Genomic DNA, 27,147 nt, shown 5'->3' on the forward strand with positions numbered 1-27,147 from the left:
AAGCCCATCGATAGTAAGTAATAAAATTTGAACGGAAATACAATGGTATTATTAAGAGTTTTGACTAAGAGCAATAAAATTGGGAACTTTGAAGTAAATAAGTAAAAGAGCTTAAGGCTAAAACTCCTGTGGTGCAGAGATGGGGACTGAGCCCATAAATATTAGTAGCATGTATTTACCTATATTTGAGGGTGGTGCCATGTTGGGGTTCATAGGTCAACGGACAGACCTACGGACAAAGCGTAGGTGGTTGGTGATGGTAAATTATCCAATGAAATGCATTTTTATATCCGGGACCATGGATACCCACTGAGCACAAAATACCCTGTTTTAGTCAGAAAAGAGTATTCCCGGTTTTACTCTCAACTTATTACATCTCTTTGGCATTTTATTATTTTGGGAATCATTCTTTTGGACTTTTGTTTATCTATTTATTTGGAGTTCGGTCTTAAACTCTTTATATTTTGGACGGATCCTTTGGACATTTATATAAAAAGTGTATTGGTCTTTTCTGATCATATTCAGGAACGAATATTTCTAAAACTATACGATCACGGAAAAATTGTAAATTGGAATATTTAATAAACTTTTGAAATCGACAAAAGAGTTGTCATTGGCTTACATATGGCCAAAAATCTAGTAAGTTGAAAAGTGCTGAACTTCCCGAAAAAAATAAAGGAATCCCAATTTCCAGGCAATACACTTGGTATTTAGCTGCAGAACTGTAGCTCTCAAAAAAAAATATTTTGACAGACCGGAGAGCTACAGTGTCAAAACATTTTTTTTTAGAGAGTTACAGTTCTGCAACTATAGGTAATTTTCACATCTACACATTGTGTAAAATAAAGGAATCCTAATTTCTTTGTAATATGCACATTTACACATTGTGTCCTTAATATCTGCAAAGTTTGACCAAATTCTTTATGAGGAGGTTTATGAGGAGTTGGAAAAAAAAAACAGGACTGACTGACTGACACACTGACTGACGGACGGGTCAAAAACATACCTTACGCAAGCGCTTGCAATAAATGTTGTGTGATTCTTTTGGATTTCTAATTTCAAATATACCAAAACAAATGAACTGTTCCGACTCTTTATTTTGTTTTTGAAATTAAACAACTTGTACCTGCAGAATGACACTTTAATCAACAACAAAGTATTTCCTGTAATGTTTACCATCTAAATTATCTAAAATGAACATTTTGATCAGGTCTGGACGATTTCCAAATATATACATCATATACACGTTAATATTTTTCTATCCAATCAGACAGTAGTATTTTTACACACCCCAAAACATACTTCAAAAGAACAAAAAGAGAACACGTGCTTTTGTTTTTTTCTTCAAAAAAAGATTTTTTGACAAATTATCTTTAGAAGTAAGATGACAATTGCAATATACATCGCGATCGCGTCGATCACATGTAAACATTGATTCATCAGTGCATTACTTCTTAATAAACATTTGTACTAATGTTGAAACTAAACATAAATCTTCCAAGTTTTCATTAATTTAGCAATGATTTGTCCATTTGTAAGAAAGACTGTCAAAATATTTGTATTTTCTGTAAATATAAAAACAGGAGAGGTAACTCTGACAATCGATGTAAACAGGTAAAACGGGTACCATAGATTAGCTTCTGGCATTGGTTCTAATGGATTTGTTTTTAATATAGTTTTTATTATATCATTCTATGAATTATGTCACCCCAAAACTGCCATTTGTTGAATAAATATTTTGTAGAATTTACGATTTTCCTTCTTTGATTCATTCAAGCAGAGTGATTTGTCGTGGTTTTATAATCACATGAATTTAATGTTGACACTTTTCAAGACGAGTTTAATGTATTGAAGTGAAAAACCTTTAACTTCTTTATTAAATGCCACTATCTTAATCGACATATAAGTCAGTTAAAGCATTTAAGACTTTACAATTTGACGTGTACAAGATGAGTTTGTGAAACACGCGTCCTTATGTGTTAGCCAAATTCTGGGCTAAAGTTTCATATGAAGTCAAACTCCAAAGGTCATGGTCAAAATTTTCGGTATTCAAAGGAAGGTCTTGTCACATAGAATACAACTATGAAATACTTATGGTACTTATTGTTCAAAAGTTATGCCAAATGAAATTTTTTTATTTACAGTGGATCAAACTTTAAGGTCAAGGTCAAAAATACTTATACCCTTTGAAAGGTCGTGTCACAATGCATATACATGTGAAATTAGTCCGAAACATCTGATGTTTTCTAGGCTTTTTAACCTACGATTTTGATATTTTATATATGTGCCATGAAAAAGTCAAGGATAAACAAGGACAAGAGGACAGAAACGAAAAAAAACGACAAAAAATTAAGGAATTTATTCAATTTATTCGAAACCTGTTTACAGTCTGAAAAGGACAGATTCCCCGGTATAAGGGTCGACACCAAGACAGGGTCACACTGCAAATTTACCACCATTGTACAGCAGTCGGTAGCGGATAAAAGCCTTACGGTTGGCCAGATAACCTCGGACGCGGTGTGTCATAGTCCTAACGAGGTGTTCCAACTGAAGTCATTTTGGAAAAGTTACTCCATTCTTGTTGCGATAATGCAGCAAGTTCTTGGACACTGGCAGGATGTTGTTGACATTGCCTGTCCAAGCATATCCCAGACATGCTCAGTGGGGGAATTCAAAGTCCGGACTGAGTACGGACCATGGTAATGTTGTGATATTCTGCTGTTGGAGGTAACGATCCTGGCACTATGAAATCAGGCATAAATGTCATAAAAAAAGATAAGGCGGCCATTACGACGTGCAAACAGCACAACTTAGGGTGCGAAGATGTTGTCCCGGTAGTACTGCCATGTGACATGTCCAGCAACAATAATCGAGTCTGTTCTGCCGGCAACAGTTATGCCTCCTCACACCATAACAGATCCACCCCATGCCAATCACGACTAATGTCTTTAACGTCTTGGAAACGTTCGTTTTGTCGGCGCCAAACCCTCCTCTGTCTGTCCAGTAAGTCCACAGTAAACCTCGCCTCAACTGAGAACATTATTTGGTTTCATCTGCAATTATCTCAGCATTGATGGTGACAACACCATTAGAGACGGGCCCTAATGTGACGATCCCTCAAACAGGGAATGACACGATGACGGGCGTGTAAATGAAATCTGTGCAGTCGATTCCTGATAGTCTTGTCACTCATTGCCAAGCCAGTATCTAGGTCTTTGGAGTTGAGTCTTTATCTGATTTTCTGACATTACTAGCAATAGTTGGATGAATCTATCCTTAGCTTGTGTTGTTGCAATTGGTTGACCGAATTATAGTAGTGGTCTATTGATCCTAAACCGACATTGATAGCACGATGTCTGTTTTTATAACTGCTGATAACAGACTGGAAAATATTTATTGCCCTTGCCACATTGACCGGTCCTGCTTTCTCTTCAGAATTTTCTTTAGAGTGGTTCAACCTTCCAGTTTAAACGCTTGCAGATTTGTTGCACAATTAACAACTTTGATCATCAGTAGCATTCCGTGCAGATCTTGAGAGTGAGAGTGATGTGCTTGGGTGATGAATTTCTTTGGAAATGATTCATTGTTAAGGAACTTTACATCATGGTTTCGTATCCCTTTGTATATGTGAACATTTTGATCACAAACTATAATATCTACTACTTTTTTAATGGTATTTCTAATCTCAGCAAGATCCGTAGCTCTTAACTAACAATTTTAATCTGGAGTCTCTCCAAATCTCAGACCATTGTCACATAATCTCATTCGAGGTTTGCTGCCCAAACTTGAATAATGCTTATGGAAGTGAAATGGAAAGATTTAACCGTATATTTTTTTATATTTCATTTAAAGTTTCATGAAAATGGGATTTGAAGTGACAAACACGTTTTAGGTTATGAAGGATGGTTGGTGAGAGATACAATTTTGGACATCATAGAAGGTTAACAATTTTTTGATATTTTAGAAATTTATTATTAGCATCATGATCATTTTCAACAGAAGAATGTATACTAATTCATACAATATTTTTTGGTTTGTATCATCTTTCTTACCACTTTAAAACTTTCTTTTCGGAAAGGTTTAAATCCATCGAAATATAAAGATTTTCATAGCAATAAGCTATTCATTTAAACCTCCGAGTTCCATTAATTATCTGCTTCAAATACTTTATTTTGCTTTCGTTTTCCCATTATTTCATATAGAAAGAACCGTATATATAGACACCAAAACAAAACATTGAGTCTCTATGGATCTCGGTGAGATTAATAAGTATATTGAATGTATTAATTCTTTATGTTTCCACGGATATCATTTAGATTATATATATTTCCAGATAGTATTTTTTATGTTTACATAATTATATGCATTGAAAGATATTTATAGAATCGTTGAAAAGAATTTATTAAGCGCCCTAGTGCGTCTCCGATCATGTTGGCTTTTGACGTGTTCTATTGGGTATTTACGCTTAATTTTGTATTGACACGATTGATCTAGAAACGGGACTTGTGTGTTCCGTAAGATTTTTCCTGGAAGCAATTAGATGGGACGGTTCTGAGAATGAAACGTGGGGGAGATTTCTTCAATTCAAACCAATATAAAGAAATGAAGAATTACGAGAATCGTACATTTAGGTGTCATTAGCTGATCAACGCATGGTATATTTGAAGTGATATCGACAAGACAATTACCTGATCAAAGTATGGCGGATATTGAAGTGATATCGGAAAAACAATTAGCTGATCAAAGTATGGTGGATCATTCAGAGGCGGCCATCGACTCTTCAGTCAGCTGTAACGAATCAAAACAGAGACTAAATCAGTTTTATTCATTTTCTTGCAAGGATTTTATTGTCACCAGTTTTTCTGTGTCAATTTTTTGCGTTGATGTCCTTTTGGACATTTGGTTGGCCAAACACTATTACGACGATGGAAAGACATTTGAGTGCATTTTGACGGCATCTGTTGTTGTTGCTGCATTTTTAGTAACTGGAATCTTAAATGCGTTCTGGCTTTGGGATAATACTTCGGGACAAACCTGCCTAAATATCTGTTTAGTGATTTTGACGTTTCCATTTGCTACCATAGGGAGGTAGATTTGACTTAATGTCATTTGAAATGAGTATAGGGCTGGGGAGGAGAAATCATCTTCTTCTCATGATTACGCCCTTTTTACCTCCCCTTTTTATCCCTTTGAATTCCCTAATCGTACCTTCTATTAATTGTCATTTCTATTTAAAGTTATACAATTGTGATGAGGAAGGAAAAATACGGTCTTTAAAATCTATTACACCTTAATACATTGGACATATAAGCATATATGCTTTGAAAATTTCATCTAGTCAGAAACCAGAGAAAAATCCTATCTTAAATATCTAACTAGAAATATATGTAATCTTCACAGTCACATTTTTGACTCATATTAAATGGTTAACCCGGTCGATTGGTGCGTAATATAAATTGATATCAGATATGTCTACTTACTAGTATGGAAAAGAAAAAAATAAATGTACAAAAATTAAAAATAAGAAATGTACACCATAAACAATTAAATGTCATAATGATTGTATAAATAAGCTGAGTAAAAAGAAACTTTTTTTTAATAAGGGCACTTAAAAGTATCATATCTTATAATCCTGATTTTTTACTCTGAAATTAACATTTTTTTTTTTTGTTTTTTGCAGATGTATACTCTACTTATATCATGGTTACAACAGCAAAATCCATCATAAAGGCATCAAACAGCTAGGCCATTATATGTAATCTTATTATAACTTTATATGAATTTATGTATACTTATTTGTACATTCATTACAACTCACATTTTCGCTTTGTTTTTTGCAGAAATATAACATACTTAAATCATGGATATCAAAGCAAACAGAAAATCAGTAAAAAGGACTACCATTATATAGAAATGATCATCAACGAGATGTATGCGAGTCTGCTAAGTATGTTTGATGCCTTTATTGAATCCGCTCCCCAACTGCTTCTACAGATCTACCTCATTCTCAAAGAACAAGAGAATTTCAAAGACTGCGAACATATATCGATTTATAGTTGTAAGTTTTTTCCTCATTTATTTTATGAAAGCTTCAAATTAACCCCCCGGCCCGTACCGCACATTTAAAATTAACAACATACATGTATGATAGCAACTTTAAGATAACGCAGTCGTTCAGAAGCCATTTAGTCAGCTGTCACTTTAACAGAAAATATTTTGATGCCCCCTTAATCGAAGTTTCGGGGGTATATATTTTTTGTCCTGTCCGTCCGTCTGTCTGTGTAGCTGTTTGTCCACAACCACTTACATGTGTATTCCTTGTGACAAAACTTTCTTTGGGTACCACCATATTTGATCTTTTGACATGGACCTTGGAGTTTGACCCACTCTTTAATAAAAATTCCCAACTTTTCTTTGCCATATCTTTTGATACCAGGACTTTTATACTTCAAACATGTATTCGTTGTCGCAAGACCTTTCATAGGATACCACCAACCTTGACCTTTTGACCTTGACCTTGTAGATTTAGAACTGTACTTTTGCAGCACAGTTAATATTACAAAAAGGGGACAGAGCCTTATTTGTACGGGAAAACTTAACTATGACATCACTCAAAACTAACGATTCTTAAAAATACAATAAAATAAGGTGATTTGCTATTTTGATCTGGAAGAAACCATCAAACTACATCAAAACTTACTTCAGCATGCTGTTTTGTCATTAGCTTAACACCCAATTTTACGTTAACACCCCCAAATCTACCTGATTCAAGATCAATGATTTACCACTTGTCAATCATAAAACATAGATTCTAATTTCTGATTAACAAACCAGCTAGCTATGCTTCCTGATAATCTGAGTTTACTGTTTGTTTTGAATACAAATGCCTGGTCGAGCATCAAACACTTTCATGTACCCGCCTTCTACACACGCGGGTAAAAATACCCGGTAAGAAACTTATTGGGTTTTTTAAAATCAATTTAGAGTAGATAATTAAAACATGACTTCTTAACTTAAATTATTTGTTTTCAATATCAACGGTCGTATAGTGTTTTAGGCGATGTGTCGTCCAAAATATCTGTTGTAGAATTTATGCCGTCCATGTACAGAAATTTTATTTGCCGATTAAAGTTATTAAAAAGGAAATATAATAAATAAGAAAAGATATTTAGCACAAACGGAATTTATATTAAAAAAAAAAAGATCTTTTATCGGAATATCTCATGTTTTATCTTTGTATATACATTGTATGAATACAATCTCCACCATGTTGTAAAGAAATGTCAGAAACATGAGTTTCGAGAATAATTTTTAACTCAGTAATTTTTAGTTAGAATTTCCTAACGTCGGTCTATATTCGAAATGAAAAATTAAAGATAACAAACAAATATCAATTCTTAAAGAAATTTCGAAAACAAAAAAATTTAACACACGAATACTCGGGAATGGTGAACACTTTCGGCAATATAGTTGGTCAGAACGTAAATATATTCCTATTATGGGACGCCAATTTCACAAAATTGAACTAAACATAGTTTCACAGTTGATAAACTAGGTTTATTGAATGTAAAGTATAGTTTAAAAAACGTGAACTATAGTTAACAACTCGTTAGCTATATAGTTTTCATCTGTAAAACCATATTTAACTGTTTTTAACTACAGTTAATACGAATGATAATCTAAGTTTATCTGTCCGTAATAAAACGTTATCAATAGATTTTGTTGATAAACATGGATTCACGTCTGTTAACTATAATTTACAATCGTTAACTATAGCTGAAAGTTTCACAAATCGTGAAACTATATTCATCAGATCGTTAACTATAGTTAAGAGTTGAAAACCATAAACCATACAATTTGTCAAATTGTCTTTATCAGATAATCTATGTTTTGCTATCGCAAATGATTGTTTTCAGTGTTAAGTATAGTGTACGGTTCTGAAACATAGATTATCGCGATAACTATGGTTTATAGATGTAAAATATAGATTAACTTTGTTAACTGTATTTTACAGTCCGTAAACTATAGTTTACAACCGATAATTTAAACCTAGTTTATCGACTGTGAAATTATGTTTAGCTCATATCTGTGAATTTGGCGTGCCATATCCTATCGTTTTTCATTAAATTTACACACGACGAATATAGGCCTATAAATGAACTATTTTATAATTTTTCATTTTAATTTAAACCTTAATTTTTTTTAAAAAATATGATAACTACTAAGTTAGTATTTTCAATCTGTATTCTTTTCTTTCATTTTACTCTTTTTGAAACATTAAACGATATCTCTTTATAATTTTTTTTCTTCAATATATATTGATAAAAGTGTTCATTTATAAATTTTATATTGAAATATTTCAATTATTTCAAATAGTTTCACTCAAAATTAGACACGAAATACGGAATGTTGACACTGCATGATTACCAAATACAGACTTCAGGACTGTGTAATGCTAAGTGTATATTATACACTTATCCACTGGTTGTGAGTGGGATAGCTCTTTTATCAAATCCGCGAAGGGAATTATTCCCCGAAGGCTTGCCTCTTATCTGTACTGCGTATGAAAAAAATTGGTGTCTGTTGATTTTGCAAACGAGTCTGATAATTTTGTTTTAAGGTTGTCTGTTTTGTATTTTAGTATGTTTATAAAATAAGTTTTAAGTTTTGCATTAGTGTCTTTTACCCTTTCCGCCACCCATACAAATCAAGCATGCTAAGTGTCTAGTTATGATGAGCAATGGTGCCTCTTTTAAAATTTTGATTGTCATGACATCTGATTTAAAGTAGGAACCAAATTCAATGTTTGAAAAGTTGTTGCATGATGCTCAGGTGACATATAAGGTCAATGAGCCTCTTATTTATTTGATTTTAGATGCAGCATACTAGAATTACAGTTTTCTTTGTTAATTTCAGACATAATTCGACTGTTTGCAGTTCTCACCTCTTGGATATCTGTCACGTGGTCTGTGACTGCTTTTTATCGAGCTCATCGTGTGACCAATGATATGCACAAAACCAGGCAAAAAACAGTCTTTGCTGCAATGGGATATTTCCTCTGGAGAGCGTTTGAAATAGGATCACGAGTAATGGCATTAGTAATGATTTTTCTCATGAACGGTATCATATTTGCAATGGCAGTAGTCATTCATTGGATTGTTATGGTCATTTTCTCATTTGCGACAAAAACGAGACCATACGAGAAAAACCACCAAAACGTTATCTTTATTCTATTCGTTGGATTCGTTCAGATTTTTTCTTTCATGAATGCCAGTCGCTTTAAATTTCCATATCATACTGTGGACGACAATCATGCTGAGGAAGTCAATCCCCTTGAATCTTCAGATCATGCTGAGGAAGTCAATCCCCATGACAAATGCTATCCCACTGAACCTCGACATCATGCCCTTTTATATTATTTGTTTGTTTACACTGAAAATATTGTCATACTCATTGTATGGATTTTGGTTAAAAATAATTCCTTTTGTCCGTGGATTTATCACGGGTCAATTGGCATTGTTTCTAGTGGACTTATTTGTAATATAGTTTTTATGATATCATATTATAAGCTATGTCACCCAACAATATCCATTTTTAGGTGACCTGAGTAAAACTCAGGTGCCCTATTGCTATCTCTTTCCGTCCGTCGTCGTTAGTCGAACGTCGTTCGTACACTTTTGAACATTTTTAGCTTCTTCTCTGGAACCACGGAACCAATTTCAACCAAATTTGGTACAAAGCATCTATGGATGAAGGAGAACAAAAATTGTGAATTTCGTGGTCCCTTATCCCTTGGGGCCTGAGGGGTGGGACCAAAACCACTAAATTCATGCAATCTTTAAAAATCTTCTTCTTTACTCCTGGACATCAAGCAGTCAAATTGTTTGCCTGATTGTAATCAGCTTTGAGTCGTCTATAAAAATTGCGAAATTCATGACCCTGGGGACGAGGCTCTAGTGCTAGGGCGGGGCTAAATAGATTATATAGTGAAAATACATTATTTCTTTGAAAAATCTTCTTCTCTGCTCCTCGGCATAAAATAAACTAAGTAAGTACATAGTTATGATGAACAAGAGTGCCTCTTCCATAATTGTGAATTTTATGGTCCCTGGGTCAGGGGTTCTGGCCTGGGGGCCATAAAACTTAGACGAGCTCACTTTTGATCTCAGTCTCACTTTTTCCAAAGGAATATATAGTGGAAAAGTGAGACTGAGATCAAAAGTGAGCTCGTCTAGTTTTTATGGCCCCCAGTCCAGGTGCTAGGGCTATATCAATTGTATAGTGAAAATGCATTATTTCTTTGAAAATCTTCTTCTCTGCTCCTGGGTATAAAGTAAAATAGCTAAGTACATACATGTAGTTATGATGAGCAAGAGTGCCTTTTCCAAAATTGTGAATTTTATGGCACCAGGGTCAGTGTTTCAGATGTTAGGATGGGGCTCTATTGATCATATAGTGAAAATGCACTAATTCTTTGAAAATCTTCTTCTCTGCTCTAGGGTATTAAGTTAACTAGCTAATTACATAGTTATGGTGAGCAAGAGTGCCTCTTCCAAAATTGTGAATTTTATGGGTCAGGGGTTCTGGTGTTAGGGTGGAGCTCTATTGATTATGTGGTGAAAATGCATTAATTCTTTAAAATTCTTCTCCTCTGCTCCTGGGTATTAAATAAATAACTAAGTACATAGCTATGATGAGCAAGAGTGCCTCTTCCAAAATTGTGAAATTTATGGCCCCGGGTCAGTGTTTCAGATGTTGGGGGGCTCTAATGATTATATAGTGAAAATACATTAATTCTTTCAAAATATCCTTCTCAGCTCCTGGGTTTAAAATAAACTAACTTAGTACAGTGTATATAGTTATATTGCCTCAACCAAATTTGTGATTTTCATGGCCCCTGTGTCAGGGGATTTGCCATTTGGTTTACAGAGGATGGGCTCTATTAATTATATAGTAAAATACATTAATTCTCTGAAAATTGTTTCCTTGGTATACCTGGGTATTATGCGAATGATCCAAGTATATATAGTTACATGTATGATTAGCAAGTCAGTGCCACTTCCAAACTGATTAATTTTAAGCCCCCTCGGTCAGGGGTATCAGGGGAGGGGAACATAGTCTGAAAATAAATTTATGCTTGAAATCTGCTCTTTGGTATTTATCTACCATTTATGATGAAATAAAATTTATGATAAAATTTCCAAAATTTTGAAATATGTGGGCCCATGGTCAGTGGTATCTTTGGGGTGGGTTGCACAACTGGTTTTAAAGTGGAAGTGCATTTTCTATTTGTTATTCTGATCTACCTCTGGGTATTAAGTAAATAGAGTAAGCATGCTTAGTTTATAATTATGATAAGCAATGATGCCTTTTTTTAAAATTTTGAATTTCATGGCCTCTGGTTTAAAACATGAACCAAATTCAATTTTTGGAAAGTTGTTACATGATACTCAGGTGACCTATAAGGCCCGTGGGCCTCTTGTTGTTGAATAAATGTTATAGAAGGTACGGTATTTTTTCCTTTGCTTCATTTACCCAGAGAGATCTGTCGTGCTTTTATAAATCGCTTGAATTTACTCAGGTGTCGCTTTCCAAGATATAAGTTTAAGGTATTGAAGTGAAAATTCTTATTCATAACTTGTTTATTTGATGCCATTAACCTTTTTAAGATATTCTATATATGTTAGTTAAAGCAAATGAATGCATTAGTAGAGAGATTAAAGACTTTAAAATTAATACCATTAGACTTATGAAAAAGTTAGCTAAATTATCGAAGATATATCTATATAGGTCTAAATATTATGATACCTTAAATAACTCAAACTAAATAAAAAGTTTATAAAACACGTGTCTTTGTATTCAAACAACTTGTTGCGGAGTACATACCTCCGAAAATTAGACAGTCAAAATTTAACAAAGACAAGTATGGCCAAAAACATAACAAATTTAGCTTTAGATTTATGAAAATAAAAAAAAAATATTATTTGCCAAGAAATTACTTTCAAGATTTTCCCTGTAAAAATTATTTTAAAACTTATGTTGAAGCTGCCCACTGCATTCAGAAGAAAAAAATCAAAAAAATTTTTGATGTTGATTAAAATTTTCAACTTACCTGTTTACCTGTAATTTTTTTGTAAGATATATTTAATATTCAAGCTAAGGTTAACTGAAACACTTATTTTTGGGAGTTGAACTATGTTCAATCTCCCATGGCCATCACGCATTTAACATGCACAGTAATTTGTGATGATTATATAGAGCCGAAAGCGAGGTTACTGTGTCGACCAATTTACTCCGATGATATTCAACAGAAAACATGCATAAACATCCGCCACAAATAGTGCTTGTCATTTTCTCCTGAATGCATCTAATTTTTATAATTTGAAATGTAAGTAAATGTAATGATAAAGTAATCTGATTTTGAATATTAGATCTCGTTCAAAGTAACACTACTGTGAAATCACTAATTTTCGTGGGGGTTTAATTTTCGTTGTTTTCGTGGTATAAAGAGACCCACGAATTTATGTCCACCACGAAATGTAAATTTTCATATGCACAACTACTACAAAGTTCTTCATCCACGAAATCAAATCCCCACGAACCAACATTTTTTTTCTCAATCCACGAAAATTTGACCCCACGAAAATATGTGATTTTACAGTAAATTATAAGGAACGGGGCATGCATGTCCTATGCACCTATTTCTAGTTAATTTCAAATATACCAAAAAAACTTGCCGATACCTCATTTTTTTTTAAATTAAACATCTTGTATATGCACAATGACACTTTAATCGACAAGAAAATATTGTAAGTCGTTTTAATTCCACGCGTTAAAATTTCACGATTTCTCAAAAACTACAAATCGCAATGGTTTTAATTTCATGCTGCAAGAAATTAATATGAATTTCGTATAAGCATTTAAATGTTTCTAAAACAAATTAAAGCATTCACGATGGATTTAATTTCGCGGAAAAATATAAATCTCGAACATAGTGAAATTAAGTTCACCTTTATCTTAATTCTAAAATAATCATTTTGATAGACATGTGATAACCATGGTGTATAAAATTTAAAAATTTGACGAGACTTACCTTGGTTAAAGAGGCTGGGGGGTGGCAGCCATTTTTAGACTATTTCAATCTCCTTTAAAAGGAGAACTCCATATAAAAATATACAAAAATGATCAAATTTTAAATCTAAAATGTATGAATTTTTTCCTTTGCCAAATGATAGTTGATAGCTAAAGATACCGTACCTAAAAAAATAAGTTAAATCTGGTGGTTAATTTGTGATTAATTTGTTGACCCACCAGCCTCCTTAAGTCGAAGTCTGACTGTAATTCTGTTACGAATTTGGCATTCACCACTTTTGTTATGAATAAGTATAAACAAGATGTTTCTTGTGATATGAGTCGTTAAAATAATGATTCGATGAATGATTGGATGAATGATATGTATTGACATTTATTCTTACTTACTTGTTATTATTGATTAATGTTATTTGAGATTTATTATGAGCTAGGTGCAAAGTGGTTACCTGGCTCCGAATTTCCTCCACGTTTTGAGGGATACGTAATGTAAACACACCATTAATTGGTGTTCAAATGCAATTATATAGTACTGAATGTGCTTACCTTTTATAATATTGATAAATAATAAATCCATTCATTGATAATTAGGTTAAAACGTTATAATTACACTCTGTTTTTCATACTTAGCGGCAAAACCTTTCAAGTACATTCGGAACACCTCTGATGAGTAAAATAGTTAAGTGCATCCGAAGTTTTCCAGCTATTTGAGTTATGGCGCCAAATCTCATGCATTGATCTAGTGACTGACGTCATAACGGGTGTAAAGGCTTTATATACGAGCTCCCAGCGTCTAACGGTCAGACGCCTGCGGTCTCACCCACGGAAAGGTATAACTGACAAACCAACTCCGAACAAGGCAGTCTCCCCATCACAAAGGGTTCTGTTTTAGACAGAGAGACAAACAAATTGTCATGATGGGTAATTATTAACCTGAAATTGTAAGCAACGTTTGATTGCTTTATTAGTTTAACGAGTTTTTACTCAGACACAAATAGTGATCTGGACTCGTCATTGTTTATTGTTGAATAATATTTACTAAGGCACAAGAAGTGACCTGAGCTTGATATTTATAATTCCTGACATTATTACTAACAAATGCATGGTGCATATTGTATTGAGTTTTATGGAGATTTTAGCATAACTTTTTGTCCCTATACAATTAGTTGTTTGCTGTAACTTTTGGATATTAACACATGCTAGACGCATTGTATTGAGAAATTAGCATAACTTTTTGTTCCTATATAATTAGTTGTTTGCTATTACCTGACATTTTATATTCATACTCACTAAGTGAAGAAATCACTAGTTCAACCTTGATTCAAGACCTGAAGATATTAGGTCTATTTGTGTTTACTAAAGGGTTTGTTTAAGGGATGGTTTTTAAATTAACATCTGTTGGAAAGGGTGGTTGGTTTGTCTTTATTTCAGGTGAGGACCACAGAGCCAGAGAAGAGTATTTTTGTACATTTATTTGAATAAAATCTAATAAAATATTAAAAACAAATTATATCCTGTTGTCTTTGGTTCAACATTCAGATTAAGGAGCCCCACAATGTTACGCCGCTAAACATAGACAGCCGTAAGTCGTAAAAATTTTATGAGTCATTATAATTACTGTAGGGATTATGTGAGATAGTATTACGCATGTGCAACCTCAGTTTTCAAATTAAAACATTTGGTCATAATGTAATCATATTGAATATAATTACCTTACTAATATTACTTTATGCATTATTGGTTTGATATCTATGAATATCGGAATAATTGTGTAGGGAGTGGTGGGAGGCACATAATCCTTACAGTAATTATAATGACTCATAGAATTACAGTCTGACTTCGACTTAACCAAGGTAAGTCTCGTCAAATTTTTAAATTCTATTTCGTCATAATTACTTCCGGAATTATGTGAGACTTCAAAGCCCATTATGATCAAATGTTTCAAAACACAAGAAAAATTACTTGATCATAATACTATTTTACTTACTGAGAAGTCTCCCACTCTAATTTTTCTTTGAAAGTAAACCTGACGCAAAACTTTCATTTTCAACAATGATGTCTTTTTCGTAGAATTTGGAAATTGTTCTAGCATTAGTCAATCCAGCCTTCTTTAAAATTTCATCTACTGGCACATCTACTGATTTCGCTTTTGACACTGAAGCAGACCTTAGACCTTACACTATGGGATCCAAATACATCTGTATTAACACCAGAAAGTTTCATCACCATTTTTATCCATCTAGACACTGTGTCTCTTGTTAGCGCCTTATGAGGTTTAACATAACTTAACAAAGGTGATTGTTCTCCATTTCTAATAGGTGCTGTCTTTGATAAATATTCCTTCACCACAACATATATACAAAGTCTCCTATCTGGAGGATGCGCTTTCATATGTACAACAGGCATTTTATACCCCGGTCTACATTGCTTTAGCAATCCAGAGTATTCAAATATATATTCATTAAAACACTTTCTCATGTTATTTACAGAAATAAGATGAATTGACTGAGCTCGTGCAGCATTTGTCAAAGCAATTAACATTAGAAGTTTCAATGTTAACTGTTTCAAACTTAAATTCTTTACAGACCATTTCTTCAACAGTCGTAAAACTAAGGATACATTCCATTTTCCAGAATATCTGGGTTTAGTTTGTCTAATATTATAAACACCTTTCATATATCTGATAACAAGAGCATGGGATCCAACGCTGGTTCCATCTAACTTTATGACCAAAGCTGATAAAGCCCCTCGAGCTGTATTGAGAGAGCTGTAACTCAGTCCATTATCAAAAAGTAAAGCCAAGAATTCCAAAATATTGTTTACAGATGGTGAAATTGGATCAATTTTCCATTCAAAGCAGTACTGAAACCATCTTTTAATGAACGTTTGATACTGTTTTTTAGTACCGGTTCTCCATGATGCCATAATAATGGAGGTAGTTGTTCTTGTAAATCCAAGATTTCTGTAAGTTCGCCGGACACTTGGCATGCAATCAAGGTCATTTTTTCCCACAAAGGATGAACCTCTTTTTTGTGAGGGTTTAGAAGTAGATCCTTCTTTCTCGGAAGTAAAATTGGATTCTTGACTATACTTTTCATTAATCCCATGAACCAAGTCTGAGTGGGCCATAATGGGGCAATGATAATCCCTCTTGCCTGGTCTTCCTGAATCTTTTTGATGCATTAGCCCATCAGACTTAAAGGTGGAAAAATATAAAGATAATCAAAATCTCTCCAATTCACTGAAAATGCATCAACATAACTACATTCTGGATCTTGATTCCATGAGCAAACACTTCACCTTGTGTATTAAGTCTTAATGCAAACAAATCTATATCTTGAAACACTAGCTTTGAATAAATTTGTAAGAATATATCATGATCTAATTGCCACTCAACTTGATCATTAAACTCTCTGGATAATTTGTATGCTTCTAAATTATTTTTCCCTGGAATATGAGAACACTTCAACCAAATATTTCTCTCAATGCACCATTCCCATATTTCCAAAGCAAGTTTATTGCACATTTCAGATTTTATACCACCCATATTATTAATATAACTAATGGCAGTAGTATTATCTGATAATATTCTTACATATTTGTTTTTCACAATATTCACAAAAGATCTCAAAGCAACGTAAATTGCAAGCATTTCCAAGTAATTTATGTGATTTGATTTTTCTTCTTCTTTCCATCTTACACCAGTTTTGATATTATCTTGTGTACATATTACTCCCCAACCTGACAAAGATGCATCAGCTTGAATGGTAATCTCTGGGTTACCTCTAGAAATAAATCTGATTTGAGAATGAATATTGAAACACCACCAATTTAGCTCTCTTTTCATTCCCATAGTAATTGGCATTAATGAATCAAAATTCCCTTTAGTTTCTTTTAGATGCTTTATTTTCTCTTTTTCTAGCAATCTGTAATGTAATTGTCCCAATTCTGAAGCTGAAAAACTCGAAATAATCAGTCCAATGAATTGAGCTACAGTTCTTATCTTTGCTTGATCTTGATTCATTAAACACTTACATTCTTCATAAATAATGTCTTTCTTCTCCTCGGTCAGTTCAATAATCATTCTCTCACAATTCATTCTGTTTCCCAAGAATGTAATACATTTTTTAGGTTCGAATTGACTTTTCTTTCTGTGAATCACAAAACCAAATTTCTCAAGATATTCTCTTGTAATGTTCACATTCATTCTGCACTCATCAATTGTATCTCCAAACAGTAGAACATCTACTAAGATAACCTAATGTTCTAAGCTTAGCAAAAATTGGTTTGAGAACTATTGTGAATATTCTAGGTGCTGATGACAAACCAAATGGTAAGCAGGTATATTGAAATATTTTTCCTCTCCATCTGAATCTCAATACTTTTGATGCTCAATTGCTATTGGAATCGTATGATAGGCATGTTGTATGTCAATTGATGCCATAAAACAATTTTACTTGACCAGATTTACTGCATATTCAAAAGTATCCATCTTGAAATGATGGTATACCACATGTTCATTTAAATTTTTCAATTTTACTCTGTATTCCCCATTTTTCTTTGGTGTAACAAAAATAGATGAAAAAAATTGATCTGATCCAGGAATTGTCTCGACAATAGCTCTTATTTTTAATAAATTCTGAATTTCTTGATCTATCACTTCAGATTCTACTGAGTTAAACACAGGTTCATACAAACTACTTTTTGTTGGAGCTGCATTATCTACGAATTAAATTTTGCAATTTTCAACTATCTGTAATATATTTTTATCTGATGTAATTTTTTCCCATTCTTTGGAAAAATATTTCAATCTACCTGCATAAAATTCAACATTTTTCTCACTAACCTCATCATTTATTGAGTCTTGCTTTTCTGTTATGACAGTGTATTGCTCTTCTTGAAGTTTTTTTTAAATATAATTGGCCACTATTTCCACCACTGTTTCTGTTTGAATAATTTGGATTGTATGCAGTGTTGTTATTGTAATAATTTCCACGTCCTCTAGGTCTACGACCCCTGAAACGACCTCTCATTCTCCCTCGGAATGATCCTCCTCTGTTCAGCTTATGACCAATCTTGCTACAATCTTCAATTTCTTTTGTTGAGATATCGTCACCAAATCACCATGACGTGTAAGGTACAGTCTGTGCACACAAATGCAAGTATTCGTATCTTAATTCTGGTTTTATAAGCTCACGTCTTGTCATATTTACTTGTTTGTTTGCATGTCCAAATAGAGCTAAGCTGTCAATGCATCATCTATCATTTTTCCCAATTTCGTTTTCTGTGTATCATCTAATTCATTTTCCACATTTGCCAACTTGTTCACAACTTTGGCCAGGATGATAGAACCTTTAATAACAAAAGTTTCTATGTTTTGCATCTTTTTATCAATGGTTTTAGCTTCTTGAGATATAATATCCCAAACGAGTTGGTTTGTCTTCACAACTTTCAGACCTTCACAGTTTTCTGGTCTTGCATTATTTTCATCTTTAATCATATCTGAATATTGATCTTCATTCATTCCGTTTCCAAACAAATCTGTTATATTTGTAGCCAAAGTCTCATCTATTTTCACATCACACACTTCTCTGCTTTTAAATCTTTTACTCATGTTCTTAAAACGACTTGAATTTTCTTGAACAACTTCTGTGTCCAAATAATCACTCTTCCTTTTCCCAGAAGCATTATCTGAATTTTCAAAATTATCATCTCTACGCTGAACATTACTACAACTCTCGTCGTATGTCTGATTATCATCGTAACCTTCATAATCATCACATTCTTGAAATTCGTTTTGTATCATATTGATCTTATTGTTCAATGTACCGATCTGTTCATCTTGTTTTTTTCTGATTTTCAAGAATTGTATTCAGTATACACATAATTTGATTATCGTTTTGTGTACTACTTCTGTTATGGACATCGGCCACAACTTTCACAGGTTTTTCCGTCCCGCTGGACCTTGTACTTGTAGCGCTTACCGTACTACCGACAGAACTACCATGTTTCTTAGTCTTTGTTCCCTGAACCTCGACTTTAGAGTTCTTTTTACATGTTCCGTCCGTCTTTTCTGTGTGTACTTCTTCTTCAAAGCAAGTAATACTCCGTAACTGTTTCTTTTGAATCATCTGTTGCGCCATTTTTAAGACTTTATCATAAAGTAGTCGAAGAACCGCTTTATGGTAGTCGTAAACACAAAACTCCTTGAGTTTTGTAGATATAGTCGTAAAATACAAAACTCCTCTCAAGTTTTGTAATGAAGTAAGTCTTATCAATGTGTCAAATGAAAAAAAAGTTAACCACGTTAACTTAGACACGAACTGAATTTGCTAATTGAAGGACCACATCCTTCTTCGTTCACAACTCGTACCACACTGAGGTTGCACATGCGTACTACTATCTCACATAATTCCGGAAGTAATTATGACGAAATAGAATTAGAATTGGATCCGTAATAGCCTGAACCTTCCTGAATGCACCGTCAAAAGCAACTTATTGTCCAGGCCCGTAAAGAGTAATTCCATTTTAATACATATGTAATTATTACTTTAGGAAGTACATTTAAATAATTCTTAATAATAGATTTTTTACGATTATTGATATGCAAATGCATGGCACAGATACCCAACCGAATATCATTTTTTATGTGAGTGTGTTGTGAATATTGATTGTGATCACAGAAAAAGTTCTGATTACACATCTTTTTTCAAAATACAAATATATATTGAATTTTCCTCCACAATATCTTTAAGCATATAATGTCCTCGTTAGATCGTGACTCCGTTACTTTTGGTATTCTTAATAGTACTGCTGAAATTAAAACTGAGCAGGATAAAACACTTATATATTACACATTACTGTGATTGCTCATTATGTACACTGATTTTTTTTTACACTTTAATTGCATGTTAAGTATAAATAGATCAAGTCATATGAAAGCGCTTTCACTACAATACAAGTGGTTAAAGAATCGAAAACGAAAGTATGCAACATAAATTCCACTTTTACTCTGAAAGATTAAAATAAGGAATATATGCAATTTATTTTAATTTGTCACGAAAAATCAAACGATGAAGAAGTCAAAGAAGGATTCTGAGGTGGATGAGGATGAAGTAGACAACATGGTTGGTTTTCGTGGAAAACAAAAAAATCATAACGAGATCAACACGGCCGAAGACTTTGTCGATTCCGGTGGAATAACGACACAGAATAAAATGGGTGAAGACATCAAAGATAACAAGGCACCGAAGATGATGCTGAGAAATATGGTGGGGAAGAGAGATGAAACGGGCATCCTTGTCATTGGTGAGGATGACAACGCTGAAGACGATAATAACGATATTCAACAATATCCATTTACCAATTTTGACTTTCTTTTTGCTATAGCCTCTGTAGTTGTATTTGTGGCTGACTTTGTCACAGACATTCTCCTTGCTCTGGAATACATGTATAAAGATCGCGGAAGAACTGTTGAGTGCGCACTAACGTAATCAGTGGTGGTTGCGTCATTTCTGGTGACAGGTACACTTAGTTCTATATGGTATGTACAAGACAAAAATGGACCTAAAGGAGAAATACAGAAGACTTTCTTCCTCATTGTGGCTTTTCCGTTTGCTACGATTATTAGGTAAAACCTAATAAATATTATATCTGTTATCTTAAAGTGATAGTTTTGCTTACATCAAATATCACTTTCTTGTTTTATATGTACGTATTATATCTTAGCCTCTTTTTGTCCGTCTGTCTTTCATTTATTCCCTGCCATTTTTTTTTTAAATTCTTTTCCAAAGAACTTTTCGATTGAATTTCAACAAAAGAATTTCAATTGGACAAGATATTTTCAGGATTCTTTTATATACTAAAGTTACGATAGAACTTTTAAATCATTTTGTATCTAGATGAAAATGTTTATTTTTAAGAAGAGATATTTAAAGGTGATCCCTGCGAGTATTGTTACCTTGAATATTTCTTCATGTCAAACTAAAAATCAAATAAATCCACTTCCAATTTCTTTCAGAAAAATTTCATACATCAAATATGGCTGCTTGAGTCGCAAATCTACCGATAAACACACACACTACAAAAGAATGATAAAGGACAGATCCGATGCCAGTCTACTGTGTATGTTCGATGCCTTTGTGGAATCCGCTCCTCAACTAATAATCCAGATTTACCTCACGATCCACACAACGACCCAAGAAGCACTGCATTTAGGTAAAGAGGAAAATATAGGCAGATAGCTCTTATTTTATCAAATAACTGTAAGTTATCATTAAATTGGCCATGGAATATAAAACATTCATTTAATTTTTATTTCTATGAACTTGTAATATCCTTAAGCACAGTTTGTATCTTTGGTCTACAGGGATGAATGCAGTCTAGGGCTGGGACGATATATCGAGATATCGATATATCGTGATGTATGTGAGGACACATATCGATACATTTGAAAAAATATCGAAATATCACCCAAAAAAATCTGACTTCTGTTTTCTTTGTTTATTTAACATTTGGAGTTTAATATATAAAATAAATAAGTTAAATATAAATATAAAAATGAAATAAATAATAATAACACCATTTGAGTAAAATATTTTTGCTTTACAACATATAAACAATTATTTTGAATAAATTATTTTCATTTGCAAAGAAATAATTTGTTTATTTCAATGCAAAAAAAGATTTTATAAGCAATTAAATATATCGTGGTACATATCGTATCGTGGCTCAAATATCGTGATACCTATCGATATAGAAAAAATTGTATCGTCCCAGCCATTATAAAAAGTTATAAACAAGTGACAAGCAACAGATCATAGACAGATCCCGGTGAATGGTTTACTTAGACATATCATATTCATTCTTAAATTATTTGAGTCTTTAATTATCCCCCCGTACCCAAGAAGCCTATGTTTATACACAGGGGCCTGTAACATGTTGTATTTGATTTTACGTAATCACTATATATATATACAAAAAGAGAAAGGGAAACAACGTCAGCCCGAATTTACACAGGGTCGATCTCGGAAATATTTCGTATTTCATAGAAAAAAGAAAGTAGCCAATTAAATTATAACTAGAAATCATACTACAATAAATATTCTTTAATAAAACAGAAACCTCGATACTTTTTATAGCGTTTAAGTTGGGTAAAACTAACTCGATATCCCGTTGTGCGAGTCGATGTACTTTAAGTCGTCCACTAAAACAAGGCAAAATTTGCACATTTTATCTAGTTTTTAAGTCTTTCCGGAGATGAAAAACACAAAGTAAAGATCCAGCGTTCACGAAAATAATCTTTTTCTTTTATTAATTGCAATTAAAAGGTACAACATCTCCGATTTGAATAAATACGGTAACTTTTTTCGTTCACAGAGAGGCTCGAGCCCAGAACAGACGACATTTTGGAAAAACCCATGATTGGTAAAAGGCGGAGCGTGATTGGTCAGATCTGTTCTAGAAAAGCACCATTGACCAATCACATCTCGTGTTAAATATTGGATGCAATGTTTAGCGAATTTAGTGGACGACTTAAACTACATCACTTGCATGACAGGATATCGGATCTGCAAAACACGACTTACACGATTCATAAATGACCCCGGTGGTATTTTTATTAAAGAGTGATTATTACTGAATGATCCCAGACGTAATTTCACTAACTGCGAGGTATTTTATTGAAAACACGAGTCATTTCCGAGATCGACCCTGTGTAAATTCGAGCTGACGTTGTTTCCCTTTCTCTTTTTGTATATATATATAGTGATTACGTAAAATCAAATACAATATGTTACAAGCCCCTGTGTGTTTATACACTGTATTCAATAAAATTATTTATTTAACCTATTTTATGTTTCAATTAAAGTAAAATCAGAAAATTACATACATGTGTTAATAAACTAACGTGCTCATTACAGAAATTCTGCGCTCCATCTCTATAGCCTCGTCTTTAGCAAGTTTGGCTTGGTCTGTTACGGCATACAACAGAGCACTCCGAGTCTTGAACGCAACTTCCGGTTTGGCAGCCATAACGACCTGTGGAACTGTGGGATACTTCCTCTGGCGAGTGTTCGAAATCGGACCAAGAATCACAGCCATTGTCATGCTGATTTCAGTCAAAGGAAATGGTCCCTACTACATAATTTTCGGCGTTCTATTCCACTGGATGGTCATGATAGCTGTGGCATTTTTCAAAAATGTTAAAGTGTATAAAACCAAAAAACTACACAACATTTTATTCATTGTATTCATTGGATTTGTGCAAATTCTGTCCTTTATGAATTTGAGTGAAGACAAATCTCGAGTTCTTGCTATAACGTATTACTCTTTGTTCCATGTAGAAAACGCAGTTATGGTGGCGCTGTTTGTGTTTTGGGGTGACGTTGACAAGTCCAGTTTGGCATATATAGCCACAATATCAGTGGCTTCCTCTGGAATAATTCTATGTACTCTATTCATGCTTATGTACTACACTCTTTGTCATTCTAAAGTATCACGTTCATGGAGAAACTGCAATAATGACGAAGAATTAAATGAGCAATCGTAGTTGTACAGCAGCAATCGCATTTTCTCTGGCTTTTTCCGTCGCTGAGGCCAGATTCCGAATTCTGACGGAAAGGCCTGAGAAAATGCGATCGGGACATCAGTTGAAGGAAGGGATTTATTAGATTGAATAGGACTTTTCGGGTCTAGGGCATTATCTTTTATACATCGCATTAGCCTAGGCATTATTTCCTCAATGGTAACAATAGATTTGTTTTAAAGGTTTATTTGAATCTTCTTCCCAAATACTCGGCACATTTATAATTCTTGGAATAAAAAAGATTCAAAAAGTCTTTTTATAGCCATGGCATGTATTTCATTTTCAAGATCAAACTTATTTTATTATTAAATTGTCATCATTCAATTGTTCATAGAAGTTCTTCTGTTCTTTATATTGTTTTATAATACTGTGCATGTGTATGGAAATCACCATGACGTACATGTAATATGTAATTAAAGATATGAACAGCTCAAATAGGAGTTCTTGGGTCTTGAAATATTCTGAATTACGGCTATTTCCTGTATATGTATAGTATACTTAAAGAATGTATTATCTTAATACTAGTAGTCATTTTTTTATAGGGGGGGGGGGGGTACTTGATCATGACATTGTCTTATTCAATGTTGTCCTTACAAATGGGTATCTAATAAAATAGATAATGCAAAAAAAAAAATTATGTCAAATGTTACAAAAGTAGTTTTTGTTTAAGAATGACTCTAATTCTTGATCCAGTTACTAATATTTGAGTTTATTCGATATTATAACCTGCTTTGGGTGAGCTCACGCTTTTTAAATTGAGAAGTGGGTGTTTTCCCAAACAAAACCAGGTTATACAGAAATAATCTGTGTTCCTTTTTGGATATTAACCAATCAGAGCTAGAATACAAGCAAAATTATTTTTTTTATTTTATGTCGAAATGGACAGGTGCTGTTCTAGGAGCGATGACATCCGAACTACGATATATCCGTGCCTTTTTACCCGATTTTACGCATTATATATAGAATAATATTTAATTTGCTTATCAAGAATTTTCAGTCTCTGACACTAGTAATTGATTTGTAACTGAAAATAATTTTACTTATACATTGACAATTTTATAAATCCGGCGCAAGGAGGAAAATGTTTTTATTTGAAGATGTAAAGTTTGTATCTTATTTATTTGTCATTGTCATCAAAATAAGTTCAATGCAATACAATTCAGTAAGGTATATGATCTTGTTTCCAATCAATTTTGATATTATTAGTTAATAAAATATGTGTTTACACCAAATATCTAAAATGTTTTTCATGATTCAATATCTATTTTTTCAATTTAATTATTATTTACTAAAAATGAAGTCTGATTCTTAACATATTTCACACACGTTCCATCTCTGATGTAATTATTATATATATATAAAAAGAATTATTCTTGTTGACATTTGAGTTTTTATAACCAATTAGTTGCACAAATACCAGCTTTTATTACCAAATACCTTCTATATCTCCTTGATCGAAGAGTTGCTTCTAAATGACACTTAATTAACAATACCCATTGATTGGCCTTTCACCGATTGATATCCATAAATCCTGAGTTACAACTGAGTTACAACTTTTGATACATTTTTTTGGACAAACAATTAGTACAAAATCTGAAGAAAAAAATAAACAGGAGTACGGAAATGAAATAAGAGATGTTAAATTGTACGTCAATGACACGTGAAAGAAATTAATGTTTAACACAAAAACAATTACGATTCAAAAATACAATTACATTTAGAGAAATAATGAATTCAGATAAACAGTCATTTTTTAAGAGAACTGTTTATATGTATTAAAAAAATTACTAAAACGTGCTCCCCAAACTAGTAAAGATCTAAAGGGGGAGTTTCGTTAAGGCCGTTTTGCGGCCCCTCGAGAAATGTTATGAAATTGTGATATGTTGTAGATAAATGTCTTATCTTCCTAAAAATATGAAAATAATTTATACTGCACATTTTCTGGTCACGTGATAAATTAAAGTTTAAGTACACCCCCTTCCCTTCATTTTAGGAATAGGCATATTTAAAACGGGATACTGAAGTTTTTTCAACGTCAAATCATAAATGAAATGTGATAAATGTGAATAAAGACATCAAATAACCAATTTCTATATCAATTTTACAGAAAATTAATAAAATTTCTTTTATGTGAATGTTTTTTAAATTGCAAGATTTTTCTCGACTTTTAATTGTAACTTTTCTTGAAAAGAGGGAGAATTTAACTTATAAAACATATATATACAGTATAGACAGAAACATTTACAAGAGGAATTTACTGACAGTTTATATTTGAATATAATAATCAATATATAACAGTTTTCCCGTACGTAGGGAAGCAAATGTAAAAAAAAAAATAGACATGAGATAGATCAACTTTGAGTGTAATTTACAGTTGTTTAGAACTGTTTGCAATAAATTTTCGTCAACTAAAGTTATAGCGCAAATTTTATTGTGAAATTATACAGTAATATTATTGAATTTAATTTTTAATCATGCTTTGAAAAACAAATGGATTTCCGTACGATTAAAGAAATGCAAGTACACATTTATATTATTTTAAAAGTATATTCAAAAGAATCGCAATTGTAATGCTCATTGTATTTTAATGTATAAATAATATTTTAAAAAATCAATATATTTTATCAAGATAGCAATTATTAGTCCCCTACCGGTAAAACCAGAGGGACTACAGGTATAGTTTCCGTATCGTCTGTTTAGCTGTCCGTCCCTCTGTCTGTCAGTCTGTCCCATTTGGTTTTCCGCACTTTTCTCTATAATCGCTTGCTTGCAAACTTTGATAAACTTGTTTTTAGTATTAATATGATTTTTTTTTTACCTTGGGGGGGGGGGTTTGTCAATTTTTTTCCCAAAATGCTTGTAAATATTGTGCTTTGTTTCGCTTCAATGATTTTTTTTTTTTTGCGGAATTATTAAATTGGAATTTACATGTTTTTTTTATTACAAAAACCAGGTTACACTTGCAGGTAGAAAACTATAATTGGTAATGCAATACTAACTCGAATAAATAGCCAGATGATAAAAAAAACTTAAATAGATTGAGTGTCTCCATTTATTCAGAAAGTTAGAAGTATTTTTAAAAACAACTTATATATCTAAAGATGCACATTATGTTCTCAGCAACTGAAACTAGGTTCTTGCTTCACCAATTTTAGTTACATTTAGTAAGTGCTTGTCCAGATCGCAGTTCAAAATACATTTATAAATGCCAAAGATGTGTTAAATCCCAAATTCTGCAGAAACATACAAATCAATATTTAGTCTTTAAAAAAATTACGTTCCCTACTTAAATATCAACCACACGTAAAACATAACGAATCTTCTCTAGCAGATTGGAGCAAGGGTTTCTATTCGAAAAAAGGCTAATATGATATTTTTTCTGATATATGTTTGATTCAGAACGTTAAGGAATGGACTCGTTTTCACTTCTTTCGTTAAATCAGTCAGAAAATAGAAGTAAGATCTGGCATCTG

General features: G+C 32.9%; 1 protein-coding gene and 1 pseudogene across 1 annotated transcript; both read left to right on the forward strand.

Annotated features, from left to right (window-relative positions):
* Positions 1 to 2,388: 2,388 nt before the first annotated feature.
* Positions 2,389 to 12,327, forward strand: LOC134243168 (XK-related protein 6-like; the record flags this gene model as incomplete). The annotated part of the gene is made up of 4 exons (XM_062725401.1): positions 2,389 to 2,699; positions 5,642 to 5,755; positions 5,841 to 6,058; positions 8,917 to 12,327. Coding segments are annotated over 4 exons (1,329 nt in total), but the record flags the coding sequence as incomplete, so codon positions are not given.
* A 7,729-nt stretch (positions 12,328 to 20,056) lies between these two features.
* Positions 20,057 to 24,060, forward strand: LOC134243238 (XK-related protein 6-like; annotated as a pseudogene).
* Positions 24,061 to 27,147: the final 3,087 nt, after the last annotated feature.

Source organism: Saccostrea cucullata, unplaced genomic scaffold (genome assembly GCF_032062105.1).
Source record: "Saccostrea cucullata isolate Sc308-1 unplaced genomic scaffold, CSIRO_AGI_Scuc_v1 ctg1199, whole genome shotgun sequence".
NCBI classification, from domain to species: Eukaryota; Metazoa; Mollusca; class Bivalvia; order Ostreida; family Ostreidae; genus Saccostrea; species Saccostrea cuccullata.